This window comes from Talpa europaea (assembly GCF_964194135.1).
Source record: "Talpa europaea genome assembly, chromosome: 7".
Lineage (NCBI taxonomy): Eukaryota > Metazoa > Chordata > Mammalia > Eulipotyphla > Talpidae > Talpa > Talpa europaea.
In genome coordinates this window covers 86,052,846-86,076,669 of record NC_140074.1, presented here as the reverse complement: position 1 = coordinate 86,076,669, position 23,824 = coordinate 86,052,846, and the positions used below count along the sequence as shown (strand labels likewise).

General features: G+C 49.5%; 1 protein-coding gene across 1 annotated transcript in view; it reads right to left on the bottom strand.

Moving 5' to 3' along the window:
* Positions 1-23,615, bottom strand: part of RPH3AL (rabphilin 3A like (without C2 domains)) — a gene marked incomplete at its 3' end in the record, with an annotated part of 80,319 nt that extends 56,704 nt beyond the window's left edge. Inside the window, exons 1-3 of the mRNA XM_084237855.1 lie at positions 23,494-23,615; positions 17,415-17,558; positions 15,881-16,010 (exon numbers count right to left, since the gene is read on the bottom strand). Coding sequence (XP_084093981.1) covers positions 15,881-16,010; positions 17,415-17,558; positions 23,494-23,570 — 351 coding nt within the window. The 5' untranslated portion in view covers positions 23,571-23,615. The remainder of the gene's footprint in view (positions 1-15,880; positions 16,011-17,414; positions 17,559-23,493) is intronic.
* Positions 23,616-23,824: the final 209 nt, after the last annotated feature.

Below are 23,824 nucleotides of genomic sequence, written 5' to 3'. Positions count from 1 at the left end.
TTGAAGCTTCCTTAACAAATTCTTGTCTCTTCTCCCCCTGTCAGGCCTGTGACTTACCCTCATTTGTGACTACTCTCTTCCCCTACTATCACCCCAAGGGTAGAGGCCAGGTCTATTTCTGTTCGTCTTCCTGTTTCCAGGGAATATGGAATAAAAGAATGAACAAATGGGAGCTACTTCTGGTATTACAATTGCAAAAGCAAGATGCATCTCTCTTAGAATATGCCAATCTGCTGGGGTGAGAAGACACACAGGGACACGAAACACTCAGCAGCCTGAGGCAAGGTGCAAGGGAGGATGTGCTCCTGTCCACCCGAGTGATGCTGACTGGCAGGATGATAGAGGTCAGATGAATAAGAGCCTAAAATGGGGTAGAGTGACCTGGGGCGGTGGAAGAGCTGGCTGCGTGGGGCTCACTCTTAGGGGAGGGGGCATGAGTCCAGTCTGGCTCGGCCACAGGAAATGACACTAAGGGTCCTTAGTTAAGAGTGGGGAGCTGGCATGTGAACCTTGCTTTTACATGTCTACTCCTGTCTGCCTCCCCAGGGCTGCACAATGCTGGTCACCTATATGTGCAGACTTGTTTCAAGGTCTGACCAGGTGCCCCCTCAGTGTCCTCATGATCCTTATCAGTTGATTATCCTTGACTCCCTGGAACATCCTCTCCTTACCTAGCTTCTCCAACACCTTTACCTTCTACATCACAACCCAGAAACAAAAGGTACAAGAAGGCCTCTGAGGCCACAAGCACCAGAACGCAGGCACTGTACTCCTAGGCTGGCTCCTCACATCCTTATTGTGATCCCTTGACCCATTCATGCCAAACCCCTCAAGCTCCACACTGGGGAGGGGGTTTAGCCCCCGTTAGGAGGAGGGGCACAGTGCCATGCAGGGGCGGGTGGGAGCTACTGGGCACAAAGCCCTGCTCTCAGAACAGTGGTCATTCTGTAACCAGGCCAACAGCCACACACTGACAGGCCCGAGGGCTTCGGGGTATTATCATTTATCATAGAGAGCCTTTGTGATGCTCAGTCAAGCAAAAAAAAGATGAAATTGCACTCAAATGCTCCATATGTGGAGGCCAGGAAAATGTCTGTGGCGCTGCAGAAATGAATATTGAAGATGGTTAATTTAAAATGTTTGGTGCTTCAATTTAACAAATATTGATTTGCATTGTAGGAATGATGAGGATGAACAAGGCATGAGGCAAGGTACAAGGGACTCTTTTCCTCAACAAGTATCCCATCGAACAGGGGAGATAATGAACTAGCAAAATGCATCTGGAAAATGGCTCTCCCGAGTGCCAGTCAATTGGCGTCTGTAGGTCAGCCTGTCTCTCACTGGGAACTATGTCAACCTATGCTCAGTGCCACCAGGTGCCCCGGTGAGGCAGGGGGAGAAAGGCCTAGGAAGCAACATGAGGAACACTTCATGCCACACAACGTGCTCCTGGTGCCCAAGGTGGAACCTCTGACAAGGATAAGTCCCATTCTGCTTTGGGGAAAGCGATGCAGCAATAAAAACGATGATGTTGTAAATAGAAAAAGTGAAAAGTCATGACAAAGTTGGATAGGTACTGAAATGGAGCAATATTCAAATAAATTAAGTTTAAAAAGCATGTTATAAACAGTATGCATAGTATGATTCTCTAGCATATAAATAAGCATATGTGCTCATATTTATTTAGAAGTCGATATATGCACAGAAAAATTTCTGAAAGGATATTGGCCAAGATGTAAATCAAATTGTGCTAAGTCAAAATCTATTTTAAATGGATATCAGAATTCCTACTTAAAGGAAGCCTATGCTAAATGTTTTGGGAAATCACTTGCCCTGACTGCATTTTTGGACCAGATCTGGATTTTTGTGGGTCGGGATGGATTAAAGATGCTGAAAGCATATGCACAGACAGGCAGGAGATGGGACTTAGTGGCTGCCTGTGCCTCAAATGTAGTCAGACCCACTCCAGCCCCTCCCGGAGTGCCCCAGGGTGCCACTGGGTCTCTGACTCCTCAGGCTACAGACTCAGCCCTGCTCATCAGCCAGGCTTGGAGGCGGATCACATGCCCCTAATATAGGGACTAGAAATGGCCTGGTTGTCATAGATACAAGAACGAAGGTCCTGCTGCAAAATATCTTTAAATAGATATTTATGTATATATTTTAAATATTTATATACTTTACCAGCACTTGCGGTACACTAAGTCCTTTATGTAGAATTTTTATAACTACCCTGTGAAGTATATATTGCTGTCCCTGTTTTATCAATGAGGGCTCTATGGTTTGAGGCTAAGGGACTTGACCATGGGAGCTGGGATGTGACTCCCATGCTGTCTGAGTCCCAGGTAGCTGCCCAGACAGGGCACTCATCCAAGTGAATGCAGGACTGGCTTCTTGGGCCTCGGCCCTTCCTCTGAACTACAGACTAGGTACAAGGGACTAGGTACAAGGTACAAGAGACTAGGTCAAGCCTCTAGTGGGAGAGGGCACTATCAGGCCCCTCCTGTTCATTAGGACACAGTGTGAAGGCCAGCAGGGCTGAGGATGTGCTGACCTTATGCAAATACTAAGTCACTAGGGTCCAAAGAGGCACACCCTAAGGATGCTAGCTGCCAGGTCTGGCTTAGTCTGAGACAGAAGGAGCCGGAATACAGGGGAAGAATTTCAGAAAGAAGGCAAGTCTCCTGTGCTTCCTATTCTAGTGCCCTACCAAGGAAACAACAGCCTTTCTCTATCCTGGCTGCAGATAGTAAGTGTACCAGCCACACAGGGCCAGGCCTCCCTCTCTGCCCAGGCAGATCCTCCCCCTCCACCAGATGAGCCACTGATGCTGCTAGGGGACCACCTGCGCACCCCAGGCTGGTGCAGCCCCTAGCCACCTCTCCGAGCTAAAAGGAAGCACTGCAGATTTCAGGACTAGCTTCCAAAACACCTCCCCCCTGGCTCCCCACCTGCGACTCACTTACAGTCAGTCAGTGCTGCGGCTTGAGTGGAGAGGAGGGTTAAAAAAAGGCAAGAGAAGCAGCTCTTGATTATTAACATTCATGGAGCGCATAATAAGAAATCATGACTTGGATGTAGCTTTGAATCATCTCTGTGCTTGTGCCCCACTGCAGGTGTCTGATGGGGGAATCTGGGTACTTCAGACAGAATGAAACTGCCAGGCTGGCTGGGGGGATGGCTGTCCCCCCAAAACCCCCGCCCACCTGTTAACTCTTCCTGGCCCTGGTTATCCTCAGCACTACCACTCTGCTCTGGAGACTGTGTGACACTTTTTGCCTCTTTTTTGAGTTGAACAAGGGAAACAAAGGAGGTCTGAGCTGTCTCGACAGGGTCCGAGAGGTGGGCGTGCCATGGGGATGGCATGACTGGGCATGGAGGCAGCAACTGTTTCAACAAGAGCCTGGACAAAGGGAAAGAAAGGGGTTATTCAGTCAGAAGCAGAGAGGAAGGTTTTGAAAAACCAGCAAATCTAATAATGTGTGATCAAAGGGGCACCATACCAGATGTGGCAGCGGTCCCCCCAGGCATGGGCTGTGTGCTGGCAGTGGAGTCCAGGGGTGCCCAGGACACAGCCCCTGGGGAGCGGCCGCAGACGCTGCCTGTGTGCACTGAGTCTGGCCAAGACTGGAGAATGCTGGCCAGGCATGTGTAAGCAGAGGGGTCATGCACAGAAACATGAATGGCAAGAGGGGCCGGCCCCAAAGGCTGAAGGAGGCAGTGAGGCTGCGAGCCCCTACAGGTGCTTCTACTAACGCTCCAGTGTGGCCACCAGTCTGTCTAAATCTGAGGTCCCTCTCCTCTGGGGGTGTGTCAGAACCTCTAGGGCCAGTGGGCAGGACACACATAGTGGGAAATGCACATTCAATATTATGTTCACTTTTCTTACACTTAAATATTATTTTGAAATTTTAAATGGTATTAAAAGCCAGCATGAAAGTATTTCCATGTTTATCAAAACGGAGACTGGGTTTTGAAACACTGCCTCTCTAAAGTCCTGATGGAGAGAGAGGAGGTAGCCCTCCTGATTGGGGGCTACACCTGTCCTTCTCAAACACCTACAGGAACCTCTGGGGTCTAATGGGGCCTGGTGTGGGGACAGGGATAGCACTGATGCTCTCCAGAGGTGAGTGCAAAAGAACTTGCCACTCTTCTGAGAGTGGTTCCATCAGGGGTATTCAAACACTACCTTCCTAAAGTCTCCGAGACCTGGCTGGTATCTCGGGGCTCGCTGATCACTGATCCCACCTGCTGGAGGAGGGAGAGTAGGAGGTAGGTGGAATTCCACCAAGGGGCTCCCTGACTCTCGCCAAGCCTTCCCTCTGAACACAGCCTGCTCCTCTTGCTTGCTTCAGGCGAGTGCTTCTGGGACTAGAATCTTGGAGCCCTCTGAGCTCCTTCCAGCCCTAAAGGAAGAATCCCTTTGCTTCTGAGCGCCCCCTCGCCCCAGCCCGCACTCCTGGCACTGAAGGAGCCTGAGCCACAGCTGAGCATGGCAGCCCCTCCAGACTCCCAGCGGCCGGCTCATGTGGCTCCATCCAAGTCAAAGGGGGGTTCGGTCAGCCTCAGTCATCTCCTAGGACCACTGTGTTATGTGGTGCCCACAGCTGCCCAGCTGCACTCTGGCTGGGAGGGTATCAAGACAGGGGAAGGCCCAGGTGGTGGAGGAAGAGGGCTTACATCTATCTTGCTCTCTGCCACATGGTGCCTTAGAGTTACAACTCATAATAGTGATAATAGCCACCATTTATTGAGCACTTATTCCATGCCTGGCACCTCGCTCAGTGCTCAACACACATTATCGTTATTGCATTTAATCTTGTTTACTTTCATAAGGGCCCTGTGAGGGAAGTTTTATGAGCTCAACGCTGTAGATGAAGAATTGAAGTTGCAGAGATGCTGGGTGGCTTGGCCAAGTTCATGTAACAAGGAGGCAGCAGAGACAGGATGGGGACCTAGGGCCATAATAATGCAAGAACTTACATAACACATCCTGTATGGGGGGTACCAACTGTTCACCTACAAATGATAAGACTGGGGCAGACTGTTTAGGTGGTTTGTTGGGGTCACCTAGGGTAGTAAATGGAGGTCTAGGTGGGGCCCTACTCCTGATCTTCCCTCTTATTCACACCCTCTATCACCCCCACACCGGTTGAGAAAGATGCTTATGGGGCCCAGAAATGGACGACACAGAGAGTGAGTGAACAGAGCTGTTCTCCTGTGGACAGTGATGGTTTGAAGATAAATGGCAGCCCACTTTCCAGACAGACACTGGCCATGCCAGGTACATGAACACTGGGAATGGAAAGCCCCAGACAAAGCCTGCTCCAGCCTCCCCTGGTCCAGTCTGGTGGCATAACCAGCCTCTGCTCTCTGGAAGTCCTGTGCTGGGGCTTCCCAGATTATTTTCACTGGAAGTATGCCTCTGCCTGGCAGTCACCTGGCCCAGGCTCTATTGAAGGAGTCTGGTTCTTAGAACCACAGCTGGGGAAGAGGCTGGATCATTTTGATTTTTTGTCCTCACATCAGCATCCTGAAACTGCCCTGCCCTGTCAGCCTCTCCTGGGCAGCAAGGCTGGCTCTTTGGGGCTGTCTTGAAGCTGTGCCTCAAAGGGAGGATGCTTGTGGCCACGGCGCTGGCCACATGGGGGGCCCCAGCTGCCCAGGGAGTAGATGCTAAAGATTCATAATGAATCTCAGAGCTGACGCTGGGGAAGGCCTTAATCTTTCTTGTTTTGGAGGTCCAGGCTAAAGGGGGAGTGGGCTCCTCCTTCTCCCCTGGGTCTCCCCATCAACAGGAACAGTGTCCTGGTACCCTCCCATAGAGGAACAGAAGGACAGGCTAAAGCCGCCTTGAGTTAAGGTCTGTGAACAGCAAAGAATCATGCAGTAAACATCAAACAGGAGCAGCAGGGGTGACGCAAGGACGATGAAGAATGGCAGGCCTTCTGAAATGCGGCAGGGCACAGCCGGCTGGCAGGTGAGGTGAGGGCCATGTGTACGGCGCGAGGCCACACCATGGACTGCAAATATCATTATCTGTTATTTACCACAACAGAGGACAAGAGGCTGCACACAATTACTGTTCCTGGTAACAGTCACTAAACAGATTTGCCAACACTGCTTCCTGCTGCCGGCGTTTTCTTGAAGCGAGACTGACCAGACCCAGGAGAAGTGCCACTGAGCTTGGAAGTAGGAACCTGAGGGGCACCAGAGAGGTGTCTCGGGAAAGAAGCTCCACCCGCATCCCCAACACCCCAACCCCAGCCTGCAGAAGTTTTTGCGCACTCAACAAGGGGCTGGCCCACAGTGACTCTGGTCCATGACTCAATAAGCCTTCCACATGTGTCCAGCCACTGCCCAGCCACCCTGGGGATGTTATAAACTAGGGTCAGGCAATAAGGCCCACTTTGTATGTAGTGGGGTGTCTCAGAGGGCCCATGGTTGGGCACCACACCCCACCATGAAAGGTCAACTCTAGGGGCTACAGCCCGTCCCCCAGTGTTGGGAGCACTTAGTGAATGGCCTTGGCACCCCACTGGCAAGCTACCATTAGACAGCACCTTCCTTTGCAGGGTCTCCTGCACGACTTTAGCTCGTCTTACTTCCCAAACAGCATGTGAGCAAAGATCTGAAGCAAGATTCAAGAGTAATTGAAAAAGCATGGCTTTGGATCTAGTCATCTCTGAGCCTCCGATTCTCCACTTGGAAAGTGGGTACAATCACTGCCTTGCACCTACCTACCATGAGGGGCATCACAGATGCAGAGGAAGCCAATCCCACACTGGCTTCCTCTTGCTTAGAGGACATGGACTCAAGCATAGCCTGAGACAAAGTGAATTGGGAAGCAAACTCACCAGGGCTTTTAAACAATGACAGAGTCGTGTTCCAGAGGCACAAAGAAATGAGCTTTAGCTCACAGCTGCGGCTGCTGCTGCTCCCAGATCTGCGGGGACTGGTGTAGGCCCCAGGGGCAGATTCTGGGTGATAATGCTGCAAGGGCTGGACTGAGGCTGAGTTTTACAGGAGAAACTGTTAGAAGGGCCTGAGAGAACCTCTTGTCCAACCCTTTCCTTTTACAGGGGCCCCTCAGAGAGGGGAGGGGATGTTTGTTCAAGGTCATGGGGATTTCAGAGCAGAGCCCAGCTTTCTGACTTCGGGCCCACCCATAGCAGAGATGGAGCTGTTTCACCTATGGATTTAGGCAGCACTGCCCCACCCCACCCCACCAGCTATGTCTCTCCTCTGACTTCACAGGACCATGGATTTTATGAGAAATGAACTTGACCCATGACTCAACTGAATTTCAGACACAGGAGGGTGTGTGTTGTGTGTGGCAGGGGAGAGGGGAGGGTATAAACGCTGAACAGAGGAAGGCAGCAGGAGGCAGACTGCAGACTGGGCTGTGGCCCTGGGAGAGATCCAACTGAGGAAGAGGCCAGACCCAGCAGGCGGCAGGGTGAGGGGTATCTGTAGCTAGAGAGGGTAGGCCCTGGCCTTGCACCTCCCACCCAGGCCCATCCCACCCAAGGGTATGTGAGCATCCTAGAAAAGAAGGAGCTATAGGTGAGTGGGGAGAATTCTCTTCTACCACATAGCTCCTAAAGATGGAATCAATTCCATGTATAGATCTGCAGGGATTTCTGGTATATTAAGGGAAAAATGATGAATAAGGAAATTGCAGAGTAAGCACTACATTACGTTCCATTAAAAATACATATGTATATATATATCACCTATATACATCTGTATACACGTGGAGAGAGAAAGGTGGGGAAGGACAAATACCCAGGCTGCTAAGGTTGGGGCAAGGTGGCAGATGTTGGTAATATTTTATACACTTTGTATTGTTGGAATTTTATAATTATTAAGCAGTTACTATGAGCCAGGTGCTGTTTCTAAAGAACGAAGCACTGTTTCTAAAGACGCCTGTCAATCCTCACACTGCTTTATGAAATAGGAACTATTATTACTCCCAATTTCCAGGTTAGAAAACTGAGGCAGAGAGGTAACTTGCTCAAGACAGAACCTAGCAGCCCAAATTCAGGGTTCTTAACCTTTAGGCAATAATATATATATTTTTTAATTCCAGGAAAAGAAAACCAGTTAGAAAGTAAAGTGATATTATATCACTTAATTCTTTAATATTTTGGAGCCCAAGCAACCACCCTGGCCCCCATACCTGGCCAACTGACATACATCAGGGAGGGGGAGAAGTCACACCTCTCTCACCCTGAGTGGCCTGGAGCCCTGAGTGTGGGCTTGAGTGAGGACAAGGGCTGGAAAGCAAACATGTGAGTCTCTGCCATCCCCCTTGCTTAGTGCCCTTTGATGACTCTGCTGCCTACAGGACACTACTCAGGCTGGCACACAATGCTCCTCTTCCCCAGCTCCCTCTGCCATGACCCCAACAATTAACTATGCCAAATGCCCATCAGTTCCTGCATTTCCTTGTCACTCGGCCTCTGCAGAAACATGCCACCTCTAGAAATGTCCTCCACACACACCAGGGAGGCCTCTTCCCAACGTGGCTCAAATGTCAGCTCCTCTTTGCAGCCTCATGCACCTCTCCAGGTGTCAGCCCTGCCGCCCCTGCTTGCCCCTGCCTGCTTGGGGATCACTCCATGCCCTCTGCTTCCCTTCCCACATGATCTGTCACCAGCAGTGAGTTCCTGGGGTCAGGGCTTGGTGTGCAGGTGAGCTAGTGGACATGGTCTCCAGAGGGCTCCCAGCTACAGAAACAGGCTACTGACCCTAACCCTGGGCTTTCTCCAGGTAGCCCCGGGCCTGGCCCCAAGGCCACATGGCTACCAGAGCCCACCTGGCTCTCAGCAAGCAGCCTTTGTCCTGATGGCCCTGAGCCGAAAGTGAGCAGCACAAAGGGATGAATGGGGAGGGCTCTGAACCCACTGTGTCCACACAAAGTGACGAGGAAGAAAGTATGTTGGGGGAGAAAAGCCACCACAAGCACCAAGAATCTGAAGAAAAGTGTGCTGTAATGGAGATGTTCTGTATGGCAGACTCCTGAGCAGGGCAGATGATCCAAGACGCTGCAGTGTCTGGTCCAGTCTTCCAATCCTGGCAACAGTGGCCAAGTCAGTTCCTGCCAGCAGCCCGGGCAACATACGAGCAGTCAGAGCGGGCCCCCTCAGGGCAGACGAATTAAGTACTTTTTCTGGGAATTTAGGAAACATCAGTACTTGAATAAAAAAAAATCTATCTTCGTAATGAGGCCCAAACACACATTTTCTAAATCTGAATTAGGTCGAAGAGGGGAAAAGACACTGAGAAGCCAATTTGGAGGCAACTCAGATGAAATGGTCATTGCTCTGGAGGCTGTGGCTTTGTGGCTGCAGCAGGGGGACAGAGGCACTGAGGGCTGGGTCTGGAAAGTGAGACATGAGTGTCTTCTCCTGTGCCTTCTCCTATGTCCTTTAGAAAGATACCCCTGCTTCTCCAAGGAAGGGGAAGCATCACACTTGGGTCTGAGGAGCAGCACTGCACAGGTCACAAATGCCCCTCAAACCTGGGACCCAGCTCCCCACTACCTGGGAGGGTAATGGCAGCAGCCTGCTCTACTGAGCTCTGTTCTCCACCTGGGATGACTACAGCCTACCTCCCTGCTTGCCTTACAGCTTTGTCGAGAGGACCAAAAAGGATGGCTGTTGTGAAAGTGTTCTACAAACCCCACAGGACATCAAAAGATAAGACAATGGCCTCAGGATTCACAGTCTGCAAGTGTGAGGATGGTTTGAGGGAGGGCAGCAGCTGCCCCCAGCCAGTGTGTGTGCATGTGTGTGTGGGGGGTGATGGGGGTGTGTGTGGTGTGTGTGTGGTGTCAGGGGTGTGTGTGTGGTGGTGTGTGGTGTCAGGAGTGTGTGTGGTAGTGTGTGGTGTCAGGAGTGTGTGTGGTGGTATGGGGTGTGCAGCAGAAGGCGTGAGGGGAATGCCAGGGGAGGAGACAAGTGGGAAGCCCCAAGCCAGGCCTGGGGCTAGGACCTCACAGCAGGGTCTTCAAACCTGAGGAGAAGCAAAATCCCCTGAGGAGACCGCCCCCTGCCCCTATGCCCAGATTTCTGTTCAGCAGGTGCTGTGGACTGAATGTCTGTGTCTCTTCCCAATTCCTAGAAGCCCTAGACTCCAGTGTGATGGTGCCATGAGGTCACGAGGGTGGGGCCCTCAGGTTCCTGTTAGCTCCTCACAGTGGCTCTGGGCTAACCTCAGCAGGACACATTTCAGCAGCACCTTGAGGCAGGGATCAGGTTCAGAGGAGGGAGCCTTCCCTCCAGTGCTCCCCCATCCTGGGTAGGGGATACCTGACCCCTACAAGCTGGGCTTCCCCTAAGGGCTTTGAGCAAAGTATGAGATTACCTCAACTTCTCACTGGAACCCAACACACACCACCGAGAGCATCACTTCCTAGCAGGGTCCTCAGTGCCTATACTCTAGCCACATTTTGGCTAAAATGCAGGAAAAATCCCAACTGCCTCCCTCACATGATGACAGCATCACCCTGGGCTAAGGCAGGTTCTTCTGCAGCAAGCCCCCACCCCCAGCCTCCCCATTGCTGATGAAGCCGGACTCTCAATTAAACTGAAAGCTGGCTGACTCAGAGCCTAAGCAATTAGGAGTGCCAGGCCTCTCTAATTAATCAGCCAGTCCCTCTCCCTGCCCACTGGAGCCCTCCCACAATAAGGGCAGGCAGTCTGGGTGGGCAGGCCCAATTACGGAGGGGAGGCAGCACTGAGGACTGGCATCCTGGGTTCTGTCCACGTACTCATTAGCATGTAGTTGCTGAATGCTGCCAGTGCTCTTGCCAGGGACAGCTTTGTGGCCAGGAGGGCTGCGACCAGACCCCAGGCCTGGATCGGGACACTTCCCAAGTGAGAGATCCTCTCAGCATCCCTTCCCTGCAGCCTGCCCATGCCCACACACCTGCCCCAGGACTACAGGCCAAGAAAAAGGTGAATGCGGGGAGTGGAGATGGAAATAAACAGGGAGGTGCCCTAGAAATTGTTGAACCCAAAGTGAAGGGTTCCTGATGGCCCCGATGAGGACCCATTACCCTGTCAGGGCATCTCAGCCCCACCAGAGCTGCCTCTGCAGCTCCAATCACAACTGGAATTAGTCATCCACAGCTGTTTAATATCTCCCTCCAAGAGGCAGGGATCGTGTCTCTACACCGTGTCCCCAGAATCTGCACCAGTAGGAATACAATAAATACTTGTTGATGAGCGAATGGATGATATTATTCCTTCCCTTCCAGAAACCAGAGAGCCCCTGTGAGGGTCACAGCTTGGGGTAAGCTGGGCCTCCCTTGTGATTCTCTAGTAACTTGGTTCCTAAGTGCAACCACGTGGGATCTGTCCTGGAGGACAGGCCCACCCTGCTCAAGTGCAGCTTGGTCCTCAGAGAACCCTTCTAACAAGTCCCATCTCCTTCCCAAAGACCTCAGCTCTGCCCTATATCCTCTGGTCCCTGTCATCACCCTGTTCCTAAGTCAAATCTGATGTCATCTCCTGTGTCCTTTCTTCTTTCAGCTTGCTTCTCCCTGCCCTCAGGGCCTGCATCCTCAATCAGGTGCTCACCTAATCCATTTACAGGGATGTGTCTCTGCTGCACCGTTCTTGCCTTCCTGGAACGTGTGTTGCTCTGCTCCTGGCCTCTCAAAAGCCTGCTCAGCCTTCAGGAGCCAGTCCCTCCAGGTAGTCCTCTCTGTTGCCCTCTGTCCTGGGATCTCTCGCCCCAGCAATGGTCAGCATCACTCTCGTGAATACTGTCTTCCCACCCTGATCATCAAGACTTGAGAGAAGTGACTGTGGCAGACACCTTTCCTTTTAGATTCCCCTAACCCAGACATAGCCTGCAACAGACTGATAAGTGATTGGGTATTAGGTTTAAATGAGGAACTTGCACAAAACCGAGGTTTCCCTGCTGGCTCATAATGCCCAATGTTTGAGAGCTACAAAGGCTTCCAGAGGCTTTTATATAAATTATGAAAAACAGTGGTAACTCCAATTTTAAATTCAAGAAATCCAGAACTCTAATAAAGAGAATGTGTTCACTCAAAATTCATATGCTGAAGGCCCAACCCTCAGTGGGGCTGTATTGGAGACAAAGTCTGTAGGAGGCAGTTAAGGTTAAATGCAGTCATGAGCATAGGACTCTGTTCCCACAGGACTGATGTCTTTGCGAGAGAGACCAGAGTGCTCTCTCTGCCATGGCTGTGCGCAGACACAGCGAGAAGGAGCTACAAGCTAGGAGGAGAGCTCTCACCAGAAATGGAATTGGCAGGCGCCTTGATCTTGGACTTCCCAGCCTCCAGAATTCTGAGAAATAAATTTCTGTTGTTGAGGCTGCCCAGTCTATTGTAAGTTGTTATGCCAGCCTGAGCTGACTAATATGTGGGATGTCATTCAACCTCTTCTGAGATACATAGGTTAGTTCCCTTATTCTTTGCAACACATGCACAGTCAAAACAGCTAGAACTTAAAATGGGTTGATAATAATACTATAATAACAATAACAACAGGCGTTCTGTACATAGTGTTTGCAATGGACCTGATACTTTGCTAAGGGCTTTCCCTGTATTACTCCATCTACTTCTCACACTCACCCAAAGGTGATCTTTTATTTATTACCCTGTTTACAGATAAAGGAACAAAGGCCCAGAAGTTAAACAACTTGTACAAGGTCACTCTGCTGTGGCCAAGCTGGGACAGCAAACCAAGTCCATCTGTGTGGAGCAGCACTTGCTGTGAGCCCAGGAGGACCTCCGCCCTTCCCTGTGTGGGCAGACCAAGGGACCTCGCGCCCTAGTCCAGCTGTAGTCTAGGATCCTCATTCCTTCCTAGGACTCTCAACCTCCTTCTTGAACCCTTCAACATCTGGCTCCCATCCCCATGCTGCCTTGTCCCCAATCCCATCATCTCCCAATGACAGTAGTCACTACCCAACTCATCTCCTGCTTCCACTCTATGTCCCCCTACAGTCCAAATAGCAGTTACACTTATCTCTTAAATATGCAAATCAGATCATGTCACACCCCTGCTTACAATGCTCTACTGGCATCCCATTAAACTCAGAATCAAATATCAACCCCTAACCTTGACTTATAAAGTTCTGTGTGATTGTCATGTCTACCGCTTGTTCCCTCTCCCCCAGATGCCATGTTAGTCTTTTGCACATGCCCAGTTAGTTTCTGCTTCAGGGCCTTCATCCTTACTGTTCCCTCTACCTGGGACAGGTTTCTACCTGGACCTTCCCAGGGCAGGGTCTTGCCTAAGCTCAGGTCTGAGCTCAAAGTGGCCCTCCAGTCACATTACACCACATTGCCCTCTTTTAATTCACTAGAGTCCTCAGTCTACTTAATGCTATTTTACATTTGTTTATTCATTATCTCTCTTCTCCCATCACTAGAATATAATCTCCATGACAATAAGGACTTTGTCTAACTTGATGATACTTCTAGCTGCTGGAATAAGGCTTGCACACAGTAGGCCTTCTTCTATTTGCAGAGTAAATAAATGACACAATCTTCTCAAGGATGGATGAAGAAAACCCTGCAAATGCTCATCACTCAGTGCACGCTCTCCTCCCACTTTGACCTGGTAACAACATCCCTCAGAAACACAAAGGATTCCTCATCTCACTACGCAAGCCATGATCAAGTTGTCAGCCAGCTACAAAATAAAAACAATTTCAAATGGAAATATCCTCAGCACCAGCCCAGCCCTGTGCTCCAGGGGACCATGGGATGTAGTATGGCAAGAGTATCTGGAAGAACATTTCCCCGCATTCCCATATGCAGTTGAATGCCACTATTACCTAGGGTTTCACTATTGCCTAGGAAATGACTCTCCAAGGAACAGCTGACATTAACCCTTCAGCATCCACAGGCAGAAGCCTGCCTTTGTGACAGCAACCCTAGACTTTTCTAGGGGCATGAGCTAAGGCTGAACATTTATAGCATTTGTGGGATTATGGAGGAGGAAGAGGAACTAGCCGCGGGGGTCTCCCAGGAAGAAGTCATGAAACACAACACCACCTGCCTAGCAAGACATTCCCAAGTTTCTGGACGTACTCCTACAGTGGTATTTAGTCAGGGCCTAGGGAGGACTTCATAAGGATCTTATGAAGTGGGCACACCAGTGCCCACCCCTACTTCTGAAGCCCAGACCCCAACTACCTCTACACTATTCTCTCAAACCTTCACCATTAATCCACATTTCTCAGTCTACTTCACCACATGTGACAGAGCAGGGGATAAAAACAACCTTAGCTGAAATCCTAGCTTTCCCACTTATTAGCTGGGAAAGCTCTTCATACCTGTGGAATGCTCGCTTTAGAATGCAACAGAAAATGCCCTTGCCAAGGTTGCCAATGGCTTCTATGTGGCCAAATTCATATTTACTTCTTTGACTTTTCCATGTATTATAGTCCTTTTAATTCTACTGCTCCACCCAATCCACAGTCTTCTATCCCACAGTTCTATCCCATGAATTCTTCCCTGAATCTGTTACTTTCTGAAATCTACCTATTTATTTGATCATTACTTGATTTTTGGCTCCCCTACCCAATGTAATTTCAAGTGGGGAGGTTTTTTCTGTCTTGTTCACTAACATAACTTCAGGTTTAAAAGAGTGATTGGCACATGGGGTCCAGCAAAACTTTAGAGGTTCCAGTAAAATTAGAGTGAAAACAACAGAGGGATATATATTATTTTTGGAACAGCATCTTTAACTTAGGAGGGCAAAAAAGGAAAATCCCATGACAATAAATATGCAGCAACTAGTCTATGCTGGAACAGGAATAGGGATAAAAGTCTGGATGGGTTTCTGGCAGAGTTAAAAAAAAAAAAAAGATTGATTCCATGCAATGGAGAGTAGAAACTGAGATGCTAAATAATCTTGAGTGGAAGGCATATTATTCTTTGGTCAAAGAGAAAACCAAAGGTAATTAGAAACTCAAGAAAAACAAAAAGTTAATTTAAGACATCTTAGATTCAATATGAAACAACTTAATAAGCAACACAATTTATAACATTGTGGAGTATAAGAAAAGGAGACACTCCATTTGATCATGCTGCAAAGATCACTCATGTTTGAATGGTTAAGGATTAAGAGTATGACAACTGAATAGCAAGTGGGATCCTAGCATATGATTTGGCCATGAGAGAATTATATTTATTTAGTAACAACTAATAAGGTTTATTGAGTACCTAAAACATGTCATACAAGGTTTAAGAAATTTGCATATAGGGGCCTCCCTAGGGCGCAAGGGGTTGAGCACTGTACTATGAAGCAAACCACAGCCTCTACAGCACAAGTTCGATCCCCAGCCTGCCAGGGAGCAACCCACATGGTGAAGCAGACCTCTCCTGTCTCGCCCGCTGCTCCCCTCAGCAGCGTGTTTCAGTCAGTCTGCCTGTTCTGTTCCCCATTCGGTCTCTGGTAAATCCTCTCACCCCCTGCATCTCTGGCCTGTACCCCAGCTCTTATATGCATAAATAAATCTTAAAAAAATTTTTTTGAATAAAACTTTTAATCCTCCAACTCCTAAATTAATCTTATTTTACAGATGGGGAAGATGAGGCTTGACATATTAAACAATATTTTTTTAGGCCATACAGCTAATGTAAAGCTGAATTCACCCCCAGGCCTCTGAGTCCCAGAGGTCCAATCCCCAAAGCTGACCCTAGAAGACAGGTTAACCCAATCCTGCTTGCCAATAAGTATAGGACATCATGTGCACACCTGTGCACATATGTAGTCATGCACACACAGACTCATACTTCTGAGAGCCATAATACAAAGCCACAGAGCAGCAGAGCTGGTCCAGGCTGGGTAGCCAGAGTGGCAGGGCTAGAGCAGGGCCTTACCTTCCTGCAGTCTTTGCAGAACACTGACGAGCTGCCCAAGAAGCCCAGCGCCTCCCCACAGAGTAGACACTGGGAGAGGCCATTCCCCATCACGTTGCGCCTCATGGTCTCCAGTCGCTCTACCAGCCGCCTGCAGCACAGGACTCAGAGTCAGAGAGAATGTGTTTCCTGCCTACAACCCAACCACTGCCCAGACAAGGTTGCTACAGGGCCCCAACACCATACCCACATGTTGTTCCCTCATCTAGGGTACTGCTCCCTGTCCTTGTCAGAGATGTGAAGTTACTTGACCCTCTTGGGAGAGCTGGAGGGATATAGCACTGGTATGTCAATTATCAACATGTGCACATTCAGGTGCTGCAGAGTCCCGGGCACAGGTGTGTAAGCACGAAGGGCCACAGTCAGGTTGGTGGGGGAAATGGCAAAGTACAACTAGTCTGCTTGATATAAACCCTTTTTATAAAATGATAGTAATATGCCAATACTATTGAGGCATAGACAATAAATTGTTTGAACACAGTGATCTTTGCACTGGTGCATTCACTTTCTAGAACTGTACGTTTCCACACATCTCATTTTTAAAAAATGGTCACATAATTTTTTAATAGAAAAAGAATAAGGAGACCAGAATCACATTAATTCCTGTTCCATACAATGCACTGCATTTGGGTTTTCCTATTTGTGTCTTACAGACTTTTTCTAAAGTATGAATGCGTTTATAATTAAAGAAAGACACAACACAACTATTTGAAGACTCCATGGCGCTCAGGTCTGGATGCTGGAGGCCAAAAGTGCTTCGAACAAGCTGGAGAGCAGTCTAGTTGAATTTTTGAATTTTTTTTTTTTTAATAGAGGCATGTTTTTATTTATTTATTTATTTTGTTTGTTTGTTTTGTTTGTTTGTTTATACATGCACTGGGTACAGTCAGAAGCGCGGGAGGGTGAGAGAATTCACCAGAGCCAGAGCGGGGAGCAGAGCAGGCAGAAGGACCAAAGTACACTGCTGAGGGGAGCAGCGGGCGGCAGGAGAGGTCTGCACGCCATGTGGGATCCTCCTCCGGTGGCCAAGGAGCAGCCGGGGATCGAACCGGTGCCGCAGAGGCCGCGGGCAGCTTCTCAACCCAGCGCTCAACCGCTGCGCCACCGGGGAGGCCCGAATTTTTGAATTTTTGAAGGAAATTTTGAAGGAAAGATCCACATTTCAGTCTCGACTTAAATCCCTCCCCTTGAGAACCACAGAGGACCCTATGTGTGCAGAGCTGAACAGCCTCTAATATAGTCAGACACATTCATCCCTCTTCCCCACATCCTGGGGCCCACACCAGTCACTAGCCCCATCTGACAAAGGGGTATATCGAGGCTCCCATGCTTCAAAGTGATGGGTTCTGCGCCTACACTACAGGGGTGTTGAAGAAGAGCTAACACCCCCAGTGGTGAGCCACCAGCACTAGGACCCAGGGCACCAGACTCCCAGCGCTTGGATCTGGTATCTGCTTTCCACTGGCTCCTGCCCTGGCTAGGGAGCAGCCCTTACCCGATCCTTTGCTGCTCCATGATGTCCAGCCGCTCGGCCCTCTGGATGACCTGCAGGATGGCCTCTACCTCGGCTGGGCTGAGGCACTGACTCTTCCTCTGCTTCTCTGTCTGATAGGTGTGCACAGACCAGCCTGTCTGTAGCCTTGAGAGATAATAACAGGGTTGATGTTGAAGTCACACAGTGCAAACCCCATCACATCTACAAAGCTCCCCTGAGAAGAGTCTGCCACAGCCCAGATGCTGTGTATGTGTCAGGGGCGAGGGTACAGGGAACAGAAACAGTGCAGACACCAGGCTCAAATGCTGGCCGCCATCACCTTAGCACCTTGGGCAGCAGGAGCACAGACTGTGAGGCTGTTCGAATGGAGGAGGCCCCTACCATGGTGCATGAGGTTAAGGGCGGAGCACAGAGCTTATTCAGAGAAGAATGAAAACCTTGATCTAAGTGAGACAAGTGAGATGAAGTTTACAATGGGCTAGGAAAGAATGGTAATTAGATTTAAAATGAGCCCTGAAGGTAAAAGGAGATGCCTGCAGCATTTTGAAAATGGTTGGAGGTCAACAGAGCTGTGGAAGAAGGGGACAGAGAGGCAGGCAAGGCGGAGGGGTTGGGGCCTGGCTAGGATGGGGGGGTTCAGCAGCAGTGATGTCTCCTGAGGTTGAGGGAAAGAACTCAAACCCTTTCTATTTTTCTGGATGAGTAGAGAGTGGCAGAAGCAGATCAGGTTGCAAATTCCCTGCCCTGGGCCCCAGTTTCTCTGAGACACTCTATGCCAAGTGCTGGGTCTACAGAGATGGACATGATGGCAAAGCCAATGCCTTGAAGAATGACAATATGGTGGTGGAGACAGAGGCCCCATCAAATTATACAAGGATTTACTGAATGAAAAATTGTAAGAGCTATTCCTTTGACACATATTTATTGACTATCCATTGTGATGCCACTTGTTAGGTGCCGAGGACCTGCTCCTGGATGATCTATGCAGGTGGGGGTCAGCAGGAGATACAGATAGGGGAACTAACCTAGTTATGGGGTGTGGTTCTACAAGGGTTTCCCTAAGGAAGTGATACTGTTTCCAGCCCTTGATGCACGACACAGCACAGGAGGATGAGGGGTGCGGACACCTTTCTGGTGGCTCCCTGACACACAAGGCCTCGTGTTGCCATCCCACCTAGGCTACTGCAGCCAGCAGTAGCCCTCCCAGTGTCAGGAGAGAGAAGTCAGGAGAGAGAAAAGCAGGCCTCAGTAGTTTTACCCTAAGTTCTTTGCTGCAGGCAATTTTTGCCTCTTAACTAATTGACCATAAGGCAATTTTGCTGTAAAAAAGATAAAAATCATGAAAGAGAGGGATATTAATTTAAAAGGGCACAATGAAACTTTTTCTCTTTGCCAAACTTTCTTCCTTCATTACGAGAGAGGAATCCGTTTCCATTCCATAGGATGCATACTCATGCCTGAGCTTTGTATCGTGTTGTAAAAGCCACTCCGCTGTCACCTTTTCATTATCTGCAACGCATGCAGCTGGAGCACATACCTGGACTGCACTGAGATGTTCCGTCACATGCCCAGGCCTTTTATTTCACCAAATCATCTGAGCCAGATTCTGTGCCAAATGCCAAAATTCCATCTACATTATGGTCTTCGCTCTCAAGTAGCAAAGTATTTTCACGAAACTAATGCTCATTAGCCATCAAGTCACCATTTCCTTTTGGGGGTTAGGAGGAGCTTGGCTCTTCTTTTTTTGTCTCCAGCTTCTAACATCACACAATAAATCTGATAAAGACAGCAATAGAGAATAAGCTGTTGTGTCTAGATTAGCTGAAGAACTGATCATTTATGCTCTTGGAGACTGCTGGGAATTGACTAGCCACCTCCTTTATATTTGTTATAGCTCGGTCAACCTTTGGTTTTGACAGGAGGGAGGGATGGCTGCAAGTCCCTGAAGGACTTGCAAACTGATACGTTATCATTTTCTAGGATAGTATGCAATCTGGCTTTACACTCTCATATTTCACACATCCAACATGTTGTTTTATCACCATATTTTTATAATATAAAAATGGGAGCAGAGTCAGCCGAAACCAAATTTGAAATCAAACTGTCAAACCAAACTTTCAACCAGGTATTTTATCTTTTACAGCAAAATTGCCATGCAGCAATGAGTTATGCTGCAAAAACACTTAAGACAAAGAACTTAAGGTGAATCTACCATACCCACTGAGAAGCACACCATCTCTTTGTAAGCATAGCAGGCTGGTGAAAGACTTCGGAGTTTACCAGACAGACTTATTTTCATGGCTCCGTCCCTACCTAGATGTTAGAACTTGGGTAGCTGCTCAGTCCTTTACTTTCTGATCTGTTTTTTAGGGATGCCCTGAGAACAAAATGAGGCAGAGCACATGAAGTGCTCTGCATACAGCAAATGCTCAATTGCATAATAAGTGGTTGTTGATGGTCACCATAATTATCACAGGTAGGACTCAGGAATGGTGTAACCAAAGAGGTAGTGTTTATGCAGGGCTTTGCAGGATGAATAGGTGTTCCCCCATGGAGGGAAGGAGATGGAGTTTAGGGAGAGGACACCACATGTGCAAAGGATGAAGGCTCAGAGTAATGTGCTGCTTTGTGTGTATGTGTGTGGGGGAGTTGTCCAGATTTCTAGACTGCTTATTTCTCTAATTAAAAAAAAATAAATGCAGGGCCTCCCTGGTGGCGCAGCGGTTGAGCGCTGGGTTGCGAAGCTGCCCGAGGCCTCTAAGGCGCCGGTTCGATCCCCAGCTGCTCCCCGGCCACCGGAGGAGGGTCCCACATGGCGCGCAGACCTCTCCTGCCGCCCGCTGCTCCCCTCAGCAGTGTACTTCGGTCCTTCTGCCTGCTCTGCTCCCCGCTCTGGCTCTGGTGAGTTCTCTCACCCTCCTGCGCTTCTGACTGTACCCAGTGCATGTATAAACAAAACAAACAAACAAACAAATAAATAAAAAAAAAAAACATGCAAAAAAAAAAATAAATAAATGCACTGGGCTAGACCAACACTGTTTCAAGTGCTCCTCGTGGGCTGGAAAGGGATGGGAGTGGAAGAGAAAGAAAGGGGGGCCAGTCCTCAGAGGGCACAGGCACATGCCTACATTTCCTGTGTAGGGAAGACTCAGGGTTTAGTGCTGGGAAGACTCAGGGTTTTAGGCCTTGAGAAAAGACACTGCCAGCACAACCTGTGGGTTTCCTCTGTCTGAGCATTTCAGAAACTGAGGTACTCAGGTTCAGAGACTTGGTCAGGATACCCTCTGTATATGGTCCCCTGGGCCAGGGAAGGGGCATGAGAAAACAGGGTTGCCCTACTCCCTAAGGGAAAAAGGAACTCAGTAGTGGGAGGGTACAGTCCAGCACCACCACTGTCCAGGAGGGCACATCCTCCTGGCTCCTTCTGGGCCTGGAGCCAGCCCAGGCCCCAAGTCCTGCAAAGCATCCTGCAAGGCAGCCTCCCGACTCCCCAGAGGAGGAAAAGAGGCAGGGTCTTGTTAGATGGCTCTCTAAAGGCAAGTTAGACCTCGGCTGCCCATCTGGCCTGGGGAGGTCACATCTGGCAATCTGGGCACTCTCCACACCTTTTTTGCCTCCATCTGATCACCAACAAGCCTGACAATTTACATCTTCTCATTGGGCCTCCTCCTGCAGCTCACTGCCCCTGTGAAGTCAGGCCCTGAGACCCACTTACAGTCAAGTGGTTGCCACTAAGGATCTTGCCCCTTCACACAACTCAGGGTGCCAGATGGAGACAAGGCCGCACATTCCCCTCAATCACGCCTTAGGGAAGAAGCTTCAGTGCAGCCCAGAGCCCACGCACACATCCAAAGGATGCCCTGTTTCTGGGCTCACAGGTTTGTGTCACCAACAGCTGCTCCCAGCTCCCTTGGGTGTCTGGGCTGCCTGCTGTCTGCAGGCCTTCGCTCACACGGTGCCCTCCACCTAGAGTGCCTGCTCCTCTCCTCCTCTTCCTAAAACCCCTTTCCACCTGGCTCACTCCTGTTCTTTTTTAGGACTTCTTTTAGACATGATCTTCACCAGGAGGTTTTTCCTTGATCTCTTTCAGGATGGGTTCAGAATCATTATCAGGGTTTCCACAAGGCCCAGGCATAGCTCCACCACTGCGCCTGAACATTAAAGACAAGGTGGGTCCCTCTGTCTCCCCCTCCAGACTTTAGTCTCTGGGTGACCAGGCCCTGCCCCATCTGACTCCTGCCCACCCCCACTTCTCCATCTTCCTTTCACACCATTACCCTCTATCACCACCACCACTCACTCTCTGCATTCAAGCCACAGTGACCACTTGTCAAGTTCTCTACATGTCAAATATCTTATTCTGTCTTCCTAAAAGCTAACATCGCTCCTCCAGGACTCATCATCATCACACTCTCAGGGAAACCTCTCCAAATCCTCGGATTAAGTTAGCACCCATCACCCCTACTGCTTGTTTCCCCAGTCAGAGCAGCTGCACATGGGTAATTATGTGCCTAGTGCTCACTTCTCTCCATTAATGCTTTAAGACAAGGGACCACGTTGGTCTTGTTTACTGCTGTGCAACCTATATGTGGCACATAGTAGGGGCTTGGAAAATGCTTGATGGTGGCTGTAGAATAAAAGGACAGACCTAAGCAGGAACCAGGCAAGGTAATTTTCCCAGACTTCACAGAAGGACCCTAGGGGCACAGCACCCAGCTGCGGGGATTTGTAGCACTCTCCTTTACAAACGCTGGCATTACAAGGAACCTGGCATTACCAGGCAGCACGCCCCAGGGGATAAGATAAAAGCATTTGCTCTTCTAAAAGGTGCAACAACAGTTTTTGGCTGCTGCTGAGAGCAACACAACACAAGGATAGGAGAAATAAAGGGAAGGCTGGAGGGGCACCAGGGGTCACACCAACCCTCCTACCACAATGTCTCTCTCCCCAGCCCTTGCATCCTGCCCAAGAGGACACATCATCCTGCTTGGTGTCAGACGAGAGAGGGAGAGGGACTGGTTTCATCCCTAGTCTCTCCCCCTGTGGGGATGTGCAGGGACTAGATAGGGGAGTTGGATGGAGCTGAGCCATCTAGGGAGAGGGACAAATTATCTGTTGTGCAAAGATCCCTGCAAATCATGCATGACTCTGCTCTTCTTGGGCACTTTGGATTAATTTTTCTATCCCCCTTTGATGTTTTAGCTCTGTCCCCCTGCAGGCTCATAACATCTAATTGCAAATTTCTTGAATTTGGTCCCATCTGGGAAATGCTGGCTCTCATAATTGGCACAGGTTGACAGATGAAGGGGCACTCTTGGGCTCACCAGACACCAGAAACCCACAACTCCCTTGGAGGAATAGGGAAGACTGGAAGGCAGGAGTGGCAACTGGGACCCGCTGGTCTCCAGTCCCGGGGGGCTAGTGGGTGGAGACGGCACGATCTAACTGGAGCTGAGGCATCACCAAGCTGAGAAATAACAGGAAAGCTGTGACCCCAGAAGACAAACCATAACCAGAGACCCTGACAGGAGCAAGGCAGAGACCTGGGATGCCTCAGGGCTGGCTGTGTGTTTCAGCCCAAGTGGCAGCATTTCATTCATTTGACAAGACTTTGCTCTGTCCTGTCTGTAGGTGCCAGGCAATCAACTATGAAGTGGGTGTCTAGAGATCAAAGGCTCCCCACCTCCATGGGCTCAGAGACTGAAGGCTCAGTGACAGGGAGATTTATACTCTTAACAGATAAGGAAAGGAAGTGGACTGGCTCCCTGCAGCCTGTGTGATAGGCATGCGAGTGAGATGGACCTGAGTGGGTCCCAGTCCAGCAATTCACAAGGTAAGTGACTGGCACAAGGAGCTCAGCCTTACTTTCCTCATTGAAGAAATGGGGACAAATTCCACATGGTAGTTAAGTGAAAATGATTGCCAAGTACCCAGTTCAGGGCCTGGAGTGTGGTATGCACTGGACAGACACTTGTCTCCAAATGTCTCTAGCTGGGTCTTTGGGGATGAATCATGTGAAAGAAAGGAGGTCAGCAGGGAGGGAGAAGGGCAGGCCTGGCAGGATCATGGGGGTACTCACTTTGCTCGTAGGGCAAGCTGCCGGTCATTGGGGCAAACCCACTGGTCACTCCCACTGCCAAAGATGGTGTCAGCCATGGCTCGAACTGCCCAGCCAGGGTGGGGAGTCACATCTGAAGTGGGAAGAGGGAAAAGCAAGCACATCATTGGCTGGGGTGCAGATAGCAGACAGGGTCCCTCAGGCACAGACACTTGGCACTTCTAACCAGTTCAATAAGTTGTCTCCCACTGATGCCTGGAATCTCACTATCAGAATCATTCCTCCAGCTAAATACCATCCTCGTGAAGAGGCATGAAATTCTGAGAGGGATAACTAGGCAGATCATGGGACT